At 47.0% G+C, this 14,199-nt stretch overlaps 1 protein-coding gene across 2 annotated transcripts in view; it reads right to left on the reverse strand.

Annotated features, from left to right (window-relative positions):
• TNFRSF19 (TNF receptor superfamily member 19) overlaps window positions 1-14,199 on the reverse strand; it is a 92,146-nt gene that overhangs the window by 29,523 nt on the left and 48,424 nt on the right. For both annotated transcript variants that reach the window (XM_043477586.1, XM_043477587.1), the window contains exon 5: window positions 8,709-8,794. In XM_043477586.1, coding sequence (XP_043333521.1) covers window positions 8,709-8,794 — 86 coding nt within the window. The remainder of the gene's footprint in view (window positions 1-8,708; window positions 8,795-14,199) is intronic.

Genomic DNA, 14,199 nt, shown 5'->3' on the forward strand with positions numbered 1-14,199 from the left:
CGTTGGAGCATGCTGGGTGCTCTGTCCAGGGTCCCCGCCCCCAGGCCGGATACACAAGCCGCCCTGCTCTCCTCCTGCATCATCTCTGCCTGCCGCAGCTGCCCCCATTTCCTGCCCTCTGCCCGGCAGGCGGAGCTGTCAGAGCATCATCTACAGTAAAGCCTCAGTGGACCCCACCGGGCCCTCAGGGTGTCCTGGGGCCAAGCCCTGGTGCAGGGACCATGCAGGGTGCCCTGGTGGATTTCCATCTCTTGGTTCCCACGTAAGCCACTTTCCATGTCCACTCTGATAGCTTGTTTGTCAATAAAGTAAGGAAATCACAAGGAACTGAGAAAGAGAAAGGGAGGAAAAGCAGGAAACTGTGGAAAGATGAACAAAGAGAAGAGAGCACTTCCCGGAACCAGTGACTAAAGAGTGGGCAGCGGGGGAACGTGCTCCAGACGCCCGGGGGCCACTCTGCAGTCGGCTCCAGGAGCCAGGGCTGTTTTCTCTGATCGCCCTGTCCTCCCGCTCCTCGCCCTGCTCTGTGAACAGGACAGAGCTGCATCTTGAAGAAGCTGCCTTTCCCTACTGTTCAAGAGGCCCCGGGAGCATCTGTCTGACCTGAAAAGAGTCCCCAAACTGGGCACCACCCACAGGAGCCAGGGCGCCAGTCTCCAGCCCGATACTTGGACTCCTGGCCTGAGGACCACAGACTCCGAGGACATCCCGTGTAAACTGAACCCGTAATCAGCAGAGGGTGGCTTTGTGGGCCTGTCCGGCAGAGGATCCAGCAAGTTCTCTGCAAAGTCAGGCCGCTAAGTATGAGCCAACTCAGGAGAAGAACTTTGTCCTGCAGGAATGGGAAACATACACAGATGCAACACCACCACATGATGCTTCCGAAGCACATGGCTTTGCTATAAATCTTTCGGATTATATACATCTCTCTGCACCTCGTTCTACATCACTCTGATCAGATTCAGTGAGTGCTGGGTCCCCGGATGAACAGTCCTGGGTGCAGGGACGTGGCAGAAACTGACTTCTGATCCTCAGGGGTTCAACTGTACACAGGCAGCGGCTGAAGTCACCTGCTCTCCACCACAGGCAACCTGAAAACCCACACGGGCATCGATTTCAGAACACTCCCCATTTGTTTCCTCTTAAATTGAGAGGAAGTGTTAGTCACTCGGTTGTGTCCAACTCTTTGTGACCCCGTGGACTGTAGCCTGCCAGGCTCCTCTGTCCATGGGATTCTCCAGGCAAGAATACTGGAGTGGGCTGCCATTTCCTTCTCCAGGGGTTCTTCCCCAGCCAGGGATCAAACCTGGGTCTACCTGCATTGCAAGCAGATTCGTTATCATCTGAGCCACCATGGAAGCCCTCCTTTTAAATTGGTTTTCATTAAAAGAGGTGTTTACCAGGCACCCTTATTTAAAACAATTTAGCACCACAGGTCAAGAGCAGAAGATACGAGTGCCTTTGGACACATGAGCACCTGTGGGCACTTGGGGAAGGGCTCCCACACGTGTGGACAGAGCAGTGTGTGTGGCAGACAGCCCTGAAGTCCACCTCAAGTCTGAAGCCTGCAGCACTTACTTGAAAATATCATTAAAGTAATAATTAGTATATGAATATACATCTCAAGGTGGAAAAGTTTACAAAACTGTGTACGGCATAATTACACCTATTTTTTAAAAAATCAGTAGTACAGATAGAACAAAGACTGAAAAGAAGACCATCAGAATACCATAATTTTGTTCTGTCTGTGTCAATGTTGGAAATGTTTGTTTATGATGCTCTCCCCTTCTTTTTTTCCTACTAAACTTAAAAAAATTATCAATTAAATGAGCAAATGTGTTGTTGTTGTTGAGTTGCTGTTGTGTCTGACTCTTTGGGACCCTGTGGACTGTAGCCCGCCAGGTTCCTCTGTCTGTGGGTTTTCCCAGACAAGAATACTGGAGTGGGTTGCCATTTCCTCCTCCAAGGGATCTTCCCGACCCAGAGATCGAACCCACGTCTCCTGTGTTGGCAGGCAGTTTCTTCACCACTGAGCCACCAGGGAAGCCCCATGAGCAAAGAGTTCTTTTAAAATTTTATTTTGAAATTACTTTTATTCTCTATTTAGAAGATGGTTTGAGTTTCCTTTGGAAAAAAGTCAGCCTTTGACTTCCCTGTGGCTCAGATGGTAAAGCGTCTGCCTACAATGCAGGAGACCCGGGTTCAATCCCCAGGTCGGGAAGATCTCCCGGAGAAGGAAATGGCAATCCACTCCAGTATTCTTGCCTGGAAAATCCCATGGACGGAGGAGCCTGGTATGGCTACAGTCCATGGGGTCCCAAAGAGTTGGACACGACTGAGCGACTTCACTTTCCTCCTTTTAACAACGAGATGCCTTAATGGTGCGGAGAGTAGCGGGCTTTCTGAGAGGATGAAGTCATGTTAAATCCTACAGAGCACAGCTCCCGACCTCCTGTCTCCCCCACAGGGTGACTTATCTGATGGCTTATCTCCTAGGAATCACGTGGCTTGTTTTACTAAGCCCCCAAGGACAAAGCAAACATCTCGGTTAAACACCCTTAAATAAAAACCGCTTTGAATGTTTTCAAAACCATTTGTTCCAACCACAGTGTTTGTTCCAAATTAAGTAAACACTGCTTAAAGGAAATCATGCCAATCCTGCATTTCTTATCAGGCCCAGGGCAGGAAGTAGTTCTAAAATTTCTCGTGTTTTTCTGTGTTTCTCCTAATGCTGTAAACAGCTGCCCCTTATCAGAGGGTGGAGCAGGGGTTTCTATGGAAAGGGTGCCTTTATTTACCTACAGCTCCATCCTCACAAATTAGAATGCTCTGGGCGGACTAATCCATGATGTTCACACACCCATCATTCTGCCAGTGGGAGGGGAGCTTAAAGCTCAAGCTGGTTGGGCAGCGGGCGTGGGGCTTTGGGCCAAGGGGCAGAGGAGATCGGGCGGCCTGGTGTTCTGGCCATCTGGATCACCAAGCACAGAAGTCCTCTGTAGCCCCATCCAGGTGACCCTCAACCCCCTGCTCCCCGGCCCCCAGGGCTAGGGGAGGACTGAAGCCAGCTGCATCTGGGACCCTCCCTGCGTGGGGCAGCTCCCAGCCACCACCTCCCACACGGGGCACACCTGGACGGGCGGGGCCGCGGCACCGTAGGCCAGGTGCAGTCATCGTTGGGAAGAAGGCTGGCGCTCCTGGATGCGATCCTGTTCACGTCTATCTCCCCTCTGCCAACATGGCACGGTTATCCCCATCTCCCGAGGGCCACGGGGAGGCTCAAAGTGGTGAGCTGACTTGCCCGAGGTGACACCCGCGGTCCAAGGCAGAGCCTGGGCGTGAATGAAGGTTCACACACCCACCAGTCTTCCGGGGCAGGGGAGCTTAAAGCTCGTGTTGGCTGGGCTGCGGGCGTGGTGCTTTGGGCCATGGGGCAGAGGAAAGGGTGCCCAGACTTTTCGCTGGTTCCAAGCCGTGCCCCACCCTCGGCTGCTGGTGGACGCCAGGGTCTGAGGACTTAAGACTGGGCCAATATATACAGTCAGAGGGCAGGGGGTTGGATAGAAACTTCTTCTAGTTTTCTAAAGCAGTTTATAAGGAATTTGAGTACGTGGTTCAGAGAGAGAAACTGCCACCGAGACACTCTTGGTCACAAATCTAAGCTGCGGAGAACGGATGGCAGAAGTTCCCTCTGTCTCTCCTTACGCCCCGTCCAGGTTCCCACACTCACTGCTGGACTCTGAGCCACAGCCTCTGCTAAACCCCACAGCCCCAGGCCGTCCTGAGGTCCTTTCTCAAGATAGCGTGTGTGCATGCTGAGTTGCTTTAGTCGTGTCCGACTCTTTGTGACCCTATGGACTGCAGCCTGCCAGGCTCCTCTGTCCATGGGATTCTCCAGGCAAGAATACTGGAGTGGGTTGCCATGCCCTCCTCCAAGGGATCCTCCCGACCCAGGATAGAACCTTCATCTCTTACGTCTCCTGCATGGGCAGGTGGGCTCTTTACCAGTAGTGGCACCTGGGAAGCCCAACACAAATACACTACCATGTAAAAAAGAGATACTCGCTGGAAGCTGCTGTATAACACAGGGAGACCAGCCTGGCACGCTGTGATGACCCAGACTGGTGGAACGGGGTGAGGGGAGGGAGGCTCGAGGTGGGGGATATAGATACATATATACAACTATGAATGATCAGAGTTGATTTATGGCAGAGACAACCTCAACACTGTAAAGCAATTAGCCTCCAATAAAAAAAATTTTTTTTAATGTATTTATATTCCTTTAAAATTATTCTCGTGTTATTAACACAGACAGTCGTCCTTTTAAAGGACTTTGTTGCAAGCCAGTCAATCCTAAAGGAAATCAACCCTGAATATTCACTGGAAAGACAAATGCTGAAGCTGAAGCTCCAATACTTTGCCCACCTGATGCGAAGAGCCAACTCATTGGAAAAGACCCTGATGCTGGGAAAGATTGAAGGTGGGAGGAGAAGGGGACGACAGAGAATGAGATGGTTGGATGGCATCACCGACTCGAGGGACATGAGTTTGAGCAAACTCCAAGAGATGATGAAGGACAGGGAAGCCTGGCGTGCTGCAGTCCACAGGGTTGCAAAGAGTAGGCCACGACTGAGAGGCTGAACAACCACCACCATAAGCTGCACGTTTCGGGCACAGTTTAGGTACGTCTTGTGGCACAGAGGCCCCTACAGACCTCACAGGAGATGGAAACAAGGCTCACCACGACCACTGATCCAGCTGGACCCTTGGTGCTCCCGGGAGCCCACTGTTTTCTCCCCTGACCCCTCCACTCTCATTGAGGGAACCTCAGACGCCTATGCTGGCCCAGCCTCTGTGGGCCTGGGTCCAGTGTCACCCGGGAGAGTGGTGCTTTGTGCTCCACACACACACACACACAGCCTCGCAGGAGAGCCCCTTGCCGGCCACTGGATGGATGCACATGCCCGGGTTTTCGCCTGCCCCTGCCCTGGTTACAGCATGGAGCCCAGCACCGCCTCCAGCAGAGGGCAACCCTTCTCTGGATCCTTCAACAGACCTTACGTAACACCATTCTCTTGCCCTCTCAGATAAAACAGTCAGCCTCTCTCAACTGGATCGTTCTCCTTAACCTGCAAACAGACAGGCATGCCTCTCGCCTAGAAACAACATAAAACAGAGCCCTCCTCTGACTGCACTCCCCACGGTCACTGTCGAGGCAGGCTCTGGACCGAGTGACCTACCATCAGCTCCCTCCTTCCCTTGCACAGCCTCCTACGTCCCCGTCGCCTGGACTCTGTTTCCATCACTCACTGAATCGACCACCGAAGACTTCCCGGGGACCAAGTCCACGGGCGATGCCGGTATTGGCTGGCTGGACCACAGTCAGCACCCCACGCTGCAGGATGCTCTCCTTCCTGTGTCCCCCTCCTCGGGCTCGCCCTCCCCTGGCTGACCCCCGGGTCACAGCTGGGGCCACCCTCCCTGCGGCTCCTGCACCATCACCTCAGAGCTGAGGGTCCTCCTGGGCGGGACTGACCATCACCATCGCCCAGGTGTGTGGCGTCTGAGTGACCGTGAGCTCCATGAAGGGAAGGGCTGGGCCCATGTCCACCCCACGGTGGGTGTACACCTCGTAGACACCCGAGTATTTGTTCAGCAGGTAAGCGGGAAGGGCGGAGCTCCCAGGACGATGGTGTTCACCTGCACCTGCCGGATTCTCTCCTTCAGGAGCCTGAAGGGGCAAGCACATGCCCCAGCAGCCCGCTGAGAGCGTGGGGAGGCCAGCGGGCCTAGGCAGGGCCTGCAGGCTGAGAGAGGAGCCACAGGGAACCTCCTGCTGCGGGAGCCGCGGTCCCCAGACCCCAGGGCTGCCCAGGGTCCCGAGCAGGGGCTGCTCCTGGTCTGGGGAGTCCAGGGTCCCACCGCCACGTGCACCCCTGAAACGAAGCCTGTCTCTGCAGGGAGCTTCCCAGGGGCCACCACCTTGGCGCTCAGAGTATAAATAACACAAGAACGCCTCTGGGAAAGTCACTAAAGAAGCAGTTGTTCATGGATGAGTGCAAAAGCCTGAAGCAGGAGAAATGAAAATATGAGGCGCCTTACATAATTTTCCCCAAAGACATTGAGAACTCTTTTGAAGAGATTAGCCGCGTTCTGGAATTATTCCCAAGAACTGTGCCAAATGCAGCAAACATTCCTTTAAAGAGATAAGGATTAAGGCTCACTAAAGACCACCATACAGCTGTTTCACAATTCGAAAAGCTATTAGCTGTGTGCGCGGCATTTCTGGTTTGGAAAAAAATTTAGTCTCATACAGGAGAAATAGTAAAAATATATATATACACACACACATATATATAGCCACTTTTATTTTCAAATGATGACTTACTTAGGGCTTTACAAGACATTAAAAGTTAAATGTGAAATCTATGCTGAAAGCCTAATTTATGATGTCCAAGCTTAGCCAGATTCCCCAAAGGCAAACAACTCCAGTGCCTCAAGCATGACTAGATTACATTAAATTTAAGCCCAATAAATTAAAGGAAAAAAAAACCAAAACAAAACTAGGCCTTTCTAACTCTAAATTGGGCAATATCAATTTCTTCACTAAATCTTTTTCTGATAGTTTAGGATGAAGGGGATAATCTTTGCCTTCTGGACAGAATGACAGCTTAGCTGAGCCCCAGGCAAGACGAGGCTGCTGCCTCATTTTAACTTTTAATTTTATTTTTGGGTACAGCCAATTAACAGTGTTGTGATGGTTTCAGGTGGACAACAAAGGGACTCAGCCACACATGCACACGTCTCCATTCTCCCCCAAATTCCCCTCCCATCCAGGCTGCCACATTAACGTTGGGCAGGTCCCGTGTGCTACACAGCAGGGCCTTGTTGCCTTTCCATTTTAAATATAACAGTGTGTACATGTCCATCCCAAACTCCCTAATGATCCCTTCTTCCCATCCTCTCCCCCCAACCTGGCAACTGTAAACTCATTCTCTAAGTCTGTGACACTGTTTCTATTTTGTAATAAGTTCATCTGTATCATTTCCCTTTAGATTTTGCATATAAGGGACGTCATATGATATTTCTCCTTCTCTGTCTGACCCACTTTACTTGGTAGCTGTGCCATTCTAACTGGCAAGAGGACATGTCCTTTTCTGAGCTACATAGCAAAAAGAGACTCGGCACCTCTCCTAAGTTGGACTTTTAGAGTTTTCCTTAGATGATGAACAGTAAAGCAAATAATACAAGAAAAAGTCAACATGGAGTGGATGACATCAGCCAACAGAGGATCGACTGGGTGGCTGGGGACTGCTCGGAGACAGCAGGGCATGCGGGGGAGAACATAGTATCTGGAGTTAGACCCGCAGTTGCCAATTACCAGCCAACAGTGGAGAGTCGTTAACCTCTCTGGACTGGTGTTCACATTGATGATTGAGAGCTGATGATGAGACCCTGAGAAAATTAAGTAAAACCAACTGTGACCCACACAAAACAGACATTCAATGCTGCATCTGTTAACTGCAATGAATTATTTGGTGAACATTTACCTATTACAAAGAGAGGGGTCAGCGGCATTTCTATAAAAGAAAGAGTCAAGTCCTTGGCCTTCCTGTCACTTCAAACGTAGAAAGGAATGCACTTTGGTAAAGGACATAATAATAGGGACTGCAAAATTCCATCACATTCTCGGAAACAAAAATCCCATGTGACTTTATCAAATAATGAAGTAAATTTCAATTAACTTAAGGGGGCTCCTGTCATAAAAAGAAGTAAGAGGTCAGATTCTGGGCATGGAGAATTATATCAAAGTAATTCCTAAATAAATAAATGTCTGTATTACGCTCCCCGAAAGGAAAGAGCAATGCCCATTCGAGCAGTGTCCTCTTCCAACCCCCTTCCTGGACCTTGCTGCCCCCCTCAGCACAGACAAGCCCACCCCGAGCACAGCTGGGGGATGGCGGGGCGCCCACCCTGACTCCCCTCCTGGCCCCTTGTTAGCGGGTTTTCATTGCTGTGGCTGTTCAGTCACTCAGTTGTGTCCGACTCTTTGCAACCCCATGGCCTGCAGCATGCCAGGTTTCCCCGTCCTTCATCATCTCCCAGAGGGGTTTTCATTGGCCAGATTTATATCTAGGATTAAGATGAATCAGAAGCCTCTCTTTCCTAATCAAAACCAATGCAGGTTGATAACCTGTAACAAATACCTTTTACATCTAAGAAACAACATGGTCAGAAAGTCTAACCCGTTGCTACAAAGAGAAAAGGCAGTTTTCTCCCTACCAACATGCAAACAAGTTTTCTCTTGTTGTTTTGCAACCCTAGGGACGGTAGCCACCAGGCTCCATGGTCTGGGGACCAGGAAGGGAAACACACGGACTCAGGGGGCCACAGCACAAAAACAGGACACATCAGGCAGAATCTGGACCCCTAGTTAACTGGAGTTGCCCGAGGCATCATCTAGACTGAAAGATAAGAGGCTGAAGGGAACAGGAGTAGCAATATGTCGTATTTCCCTTCGAGGTTCCGATCAGTGGACGCAGTTTGCTGACTGAGACACACAACAAAAGGGCTTTCTGTCCTGTTGGACACCTGACAAAAGACTGTACCCTCTAAGCCAGCAGTATAGAGAGGCTGTGTTCCATCTGCCAACTGGAGAAAGCTTTTACAAAGGCCCAGAGCCCCTCTGTGTGCAGGGCATGACTCACAGTGCGGCTCGTAGGGGGGTGGAGGGTCTCCGCAAGGCACACACTCCATGTCTTGAAAACCAACAAGTTTCGTCTTCCTGTAAAACCTAGAAGAGAAAGGAGAATAATCTTTGTGGTGCTTTTTTCATCTCAGCTCACAGATGCAGCAAACAGATTTCTGTCATAAATTACTGCCAGTCTCCATTACCAGTTCTATGTTTGAAAAAAGGTTCTCAAAGGCTTAAATATAACAGTATATTTCAGACAGGCACAACTTTAGAAATCACTCTGAGCAGGCAGTGGACTTAAGAAATGACAACTCACTAAATGTAACTTTGTAGATTCTACTCAGCCCCACTTTTGTACATTGCGGTGGGAGGGGCGCCAAGAGGCAATATGAAATCTGGACATTTCTATTGCTATTTAAATGACAAAATACTTTATGCGGTGCTAGTTTTTAACCTTTGAAATGCAGAAGCCAAAATGCCACACAAACCATAAGAATACTGGGAAAATGTAGGCAGATACACAATCTTGATATGGGAACACCTTTCTAGGAATGACAAGAAATCCAGGAGGCAGAATGGAAGAGATTAACAGTTTTGAACCCGCACATAAACACACTCACACACACATGTGTGCACAAATACTAGAGACACCTGAAAAGGAAAAACAAGCCGTCGACATAATTAGTGGGCAGAAGAAAACTGAAAAATGGTTCTAATCACAGTATTGTCTATAACTTAACACTTAAAAATCATTATGATGAAAGTAAACATGGGACATCTCTGATGGTCCAGTGGTTAAGAATATGCCTGCCAATGCAGGAGACACGAGTTTGATCCCTGCTCTGGCAAGATCCCACATGCTTCGGAGCAACAAAGCCCCGGGGCTACAACTATTAATACTTGTGGCAACTAGAGACAGCTTGCACACAGCAACAAAGACCAAGTGCAGCCAAAAATAAATTAAAAAAATAAAAATAAATTTTTATAAAAGTGAATATGGCAACTGAAACACATGCAAAGAACACTAATGTTCCAAAGAACACATCATAATTTTAAAATTTCTTAATTTAAAAAGTCACTTAGTTGTGTCCAATTCTTTGTGACCTCATGGACTATACAGTCCATGGAATTCTCCAGGCCAGAATACTCAAGTGGGAAGCCTTTCCCTTCCCCAGGGGGTCTTCCCAACCCAAGGATTGAACCCTGGTGTCCTGCATTGCAAGCAGATTCTTCACCAGCTGAGCCACAAGGAAAGCCCAAGAATACTGGAGTGGGTAGCCTATCCCTTCTCCAGCGGATCTTCCTGACCCAGGAATTGAACCGGTGTCTCCTGCATTGCAGAGGATTCTTTACCAACTAAGCTAAGAGGGAAAAGATGATGAAATTAAGAACTTTAAAAAATTTTAACATTAAAATGTTTAACCTCATTACTAACAAGCAAGTGCAAACTGCAATGAAAATATACTGTTTTGAATTAGAAAATTGGAAACCTGTTGGCACGCACCTAGGCAAACGGGCACACGTGTGCAGTGGGAATACAAACCATTGCTTTACAGGGCAATTTAGCAACGGGCCATCAGAAGTCAATAGAACAGTTTACATCCTATCCAGTAATTTCATGTTTTGAAATTTATCCTCAAAAAATAATCAACTGGGGGAAATTGGATGTAAATAGAGCACCACAGCATTGCTTATAAAAGAAAAAAACCCAAGAGGCCTGGCCCATACCCAATAGCAGATGTGACCTCAGCCGTGGTGGACCCAAGGCTGTGAAATACATGGGGGCCTTTAGAAACCACGATGCAGGTCTACGTACCTATTTTTTAATTTATGAAATACCATTAACTGAAAATGAATTGTGAATAATATAGTTCCAATTTGCACACACACACACACTTTGGTATAGATTCTTTCAGATTATTTAATTATCAAATGCAGCTAAAGACATTTATGTGTGTAAAGGTGCATTGTAAATAGTTTGGTATATTATACACCAAATATTAATAGAGATTATTTCTAAATGATGGGGATTCCAGTGATTTTTATATACATACATATACATACATGATATATGTATATATACACACACATGTATTTTCCAACTTCTTCATGACAAAAACAGTGATGTGGAGAATCAACTTCAGGTCAAGTTTATGGAGACAGGTAGATGCAATTATTTTGTGAAACTGGATTATTTAGCAAATCTGCATGATTTGTGGCTGAAGTAAAATCTGCATTTAAAACTAGATAATTAGACCGAATGTTCAGATTCATCCAGTACTTGCTCAACCTTCCATTTTCAATGGATTGTGAAGATCTGCTTAAATGATCGTAATATAGTGACTTCCCACCACAATTTGATAAAAAATATTTCTTTTGGAATTTATAAAGTAAAAGTCAAAGAACAAAGTTGGAGGAGTCACACGTCCTTGTAGAAGCTTGTAGAAAATCGTTTGACCACACATGTGTGGGTTCACTTCTGGGCTCTCTGTTCTGTTCTGTTCTGTGTGTCTGCATTTATGCCAGCATCACACTGTACTGAAAAGTGGAGTTTGTAAAGTGTTCTGATATCAGGAAGTGTGACTCCTCCAACTTTGTTCTTTGATTTGTTAAAAATTTGTTAAAATTTAATTCAAAATGAATTAAAGACCTAAACATAAGACCCCCAGACTGTAAATTCCTAGAAGAAAATACAGGAGAAGTTTCATGACAACATCTGGCAATGATTTCTTAGATACGACATCAAAAGGTATATAATAAATAGGCAACAAAAGCAAAAATAGACAGGGAGTATATTAAATCTGAGACTTTTGTATATCAAAGGATACTATCGATGTGATATGTACTTATTACCAAACTCATGGAGTGGTATACAATAGATATGTACAGCTTTAGTCAATCATACCTCAACAAAGTGGTTAAAAATGTCACAACTGATAAAAAAAAAGATTTGAATTTTAATAACAGTTTCTTTGGCAGTTAAAAAAAGTGAGACAATGAAAAGAATGAAAAGGCAACCTATACTATGGGAAAATTTATTTGCAAATCATATACCTGGTAAGGCTTGATATCCAGAGTATTTAAATAACTCCTAAGCTATGGTTTTTCCATTAGCTATCTACAAATGAGAGAGCTGGAGCATAAAAAAGGCTGAGCACTGTAGAATTGATGCTTTTGTATCATGGGGTTGGAGAAGACTCTCAAGAGTCCCTTGGACTGCAAGGAGATCGAACCAGTCAATCCTAAAGGAAATCAACCCTGAATATTCATCGGAAGGACTGATGCTGAAGTTCCAACAAGTTGGCCACCTGATGCAAAGAGCCGACTCACTGGAAAAGACTCTGAAGCTGGGAAAGATTGAGGGCAGGAGGAGAAGGGGGAGACAGAGGATGAGATGGTTGGAAGGCATCACTGACACAATGGACATGAGTCTGAGAAGGACAGGGGAGCCTGGAGTGCTGCAGTCCATGGGGCCACAAAGAGTCGGACACAACAAAGAGACTGAATGAGAATGACAACAAAAACGTCCTTTACAAGGAAGGGGTGATGCTAATCCCTTCTTCACAGAGTGATTCGGCAATTAAATCATTGAATCCATACAGAGTGCTTGGAAAGTGTCAGCCATCTTGGTTACTAAAAGCAGCAAAGAACCGGCCACGTGGGTTCCTCTTCCAGGAACCCAGGCCCCCTCAGCAGAGAAAGGTGGGTGGGGCTGGGGCCGGAGGCCATGTGGCCCCTTTTGCAAAGCTTTCACAGGCCCCACACAACATTAACTGACAGCAATGTCTGTGATTTATTTAGTGCTTACTGTGCCCTAGGCACTCTGCCAGGCTCTGGACATAAGCTCTATTCTTAACCTTTCCAACAATGCTACAGGTTGGTAGCATTACTACATGATATATACATATTTTTACATAATTGACTTATTTATCATATAGATTTTTTTTTTAATGTGGACCATTTTTAGTCTTTGTTGAATTCATTACAATATTGCTTCTGTATCATGTTTTGGTTTTTTGGCCACAAGGCCTGTGGGATCTTAGTTCCCTGACCAGGGATCAAACCCTGCTCTAGAAGGCAAAGTCTTAACCACTGGGCCACCAGGGAAGTCTCTATTAGATGATATTTTTATAGGTGAGAAGAACTGATGTCAGAGAAATTAAGTAACTGGCTGGAAGCCACGACCATACTTGGGAACAAGGGCACTGACTTTCCCTGGTCGGTCAAACCGTAGCCTGGAGGACAGACTCTCCACCCCAGGGTTCGGAGGGGCCAAGCCCATGGCCAGGTCCTTATCCCAGTAAGACCATGGCTACAGAAGCTGGGCATGGCAACAGGAATAAAAATGCCCACCTTGTGCCTGATCTGGGCATTTTTCTGGCGGCAATATGCAATTCATTTATTTTCTTTCTTTTTTTTCAATATTTACTTATTTATTTGGGTACACTGTACCTTAGTTGCAGCATGTGGGATCTAGTTCCCTGACCATGGATCAAACCCAGGCTTCCTGCATTGGAAGCACAGAGTCTTTACCACTGGACCACCAGGGATGTCCCTGTTTATTTTCTTTCCGCCTCAATTTTCCTGTCTGTAAAGCACGTGTGAACTATTTGCCTCTTTCACACAAACACAGTCAAGCTGGGTGAGCACTTTGAACACACCCAGGAAGACCTGTGTACAAGTCACTCTGTAATTGTTGCCTGCCTCATACCTTCATGCTGGCTTAGAAAGGATGTAATTTTAAACTAATCATATAAATAAACAATGAAACACTATTCAAATACCTACTCATTTCTAACCTTCCCGCATGGAAGCATTTATTTACAGGACGAGCAAACATTCTGGAAACTAAAGCTGTGGGCTCAGGTGACAGCAAATTTGGTGGAGCATGAAGAAGCATGTCTGGGAGGGGGATCGGGGGAGGCTGGATCCTCTCACGGTCTAGCAGCTCACACCTGGGGTCCCCGCCCCAACCCCACAAACAGCAAGTCCTGGGTCTCCAGGCACTGCCCACCTTGGGCAGCAGCCCCCGTGGCCTCCTCGTCCCCCTGCCCCCATGCCCGACCCCAGTGAAGAGGGCAGAGGGGCACAGACTTGGTTTTGTCAGGACAGGAACAGAGATAAGACAGGTGTTCAGTTTCTATCCCTGCATTAGATTTGCACAAGGTCAAACCTTGGCATGATGATACGCAATAGGTATCAGCGCCTTCTGAGATTACTTTTTTTTTTTTTAATAACAGATTGGGGACATCCCTGGTGATCCAGTGGTTAAGACTCTGAACCTCCAATGCAGGGGGCATGGGTTCAATCCCTGGTCAGGAACAGCTCTCACGTGCTGTGTAGCACAGTTAAGAAATAAAAACAGAGTAGATTATTGAGATATAATTCACATACCATGTATTCCATCCCTTTAAAGTAAACAATCTTTAGTATAGACACATTCCGTGTTACATCAGAACCGACTATTTTAGAACATCTTCATCACTCTAGAAAAGAAACTCTGC

The sequence above is a fragment of the Cervus canadensis genome, chromosome 9 (genome assembly GCF_019320065.1).
Source record: "Cervus canadensis isolate Bull #8, Minnesota chromosome 9, ASM1932006v1, whole genome shotgun sequence".
In the NCBI taxonomy this organism is placed as follows: domain Eukaryota; kingdom Metazoa; phylum Chordata; class Mammalia; order Artiodactyla; family Cervidae; genus Cervus; species Cervus canadensis.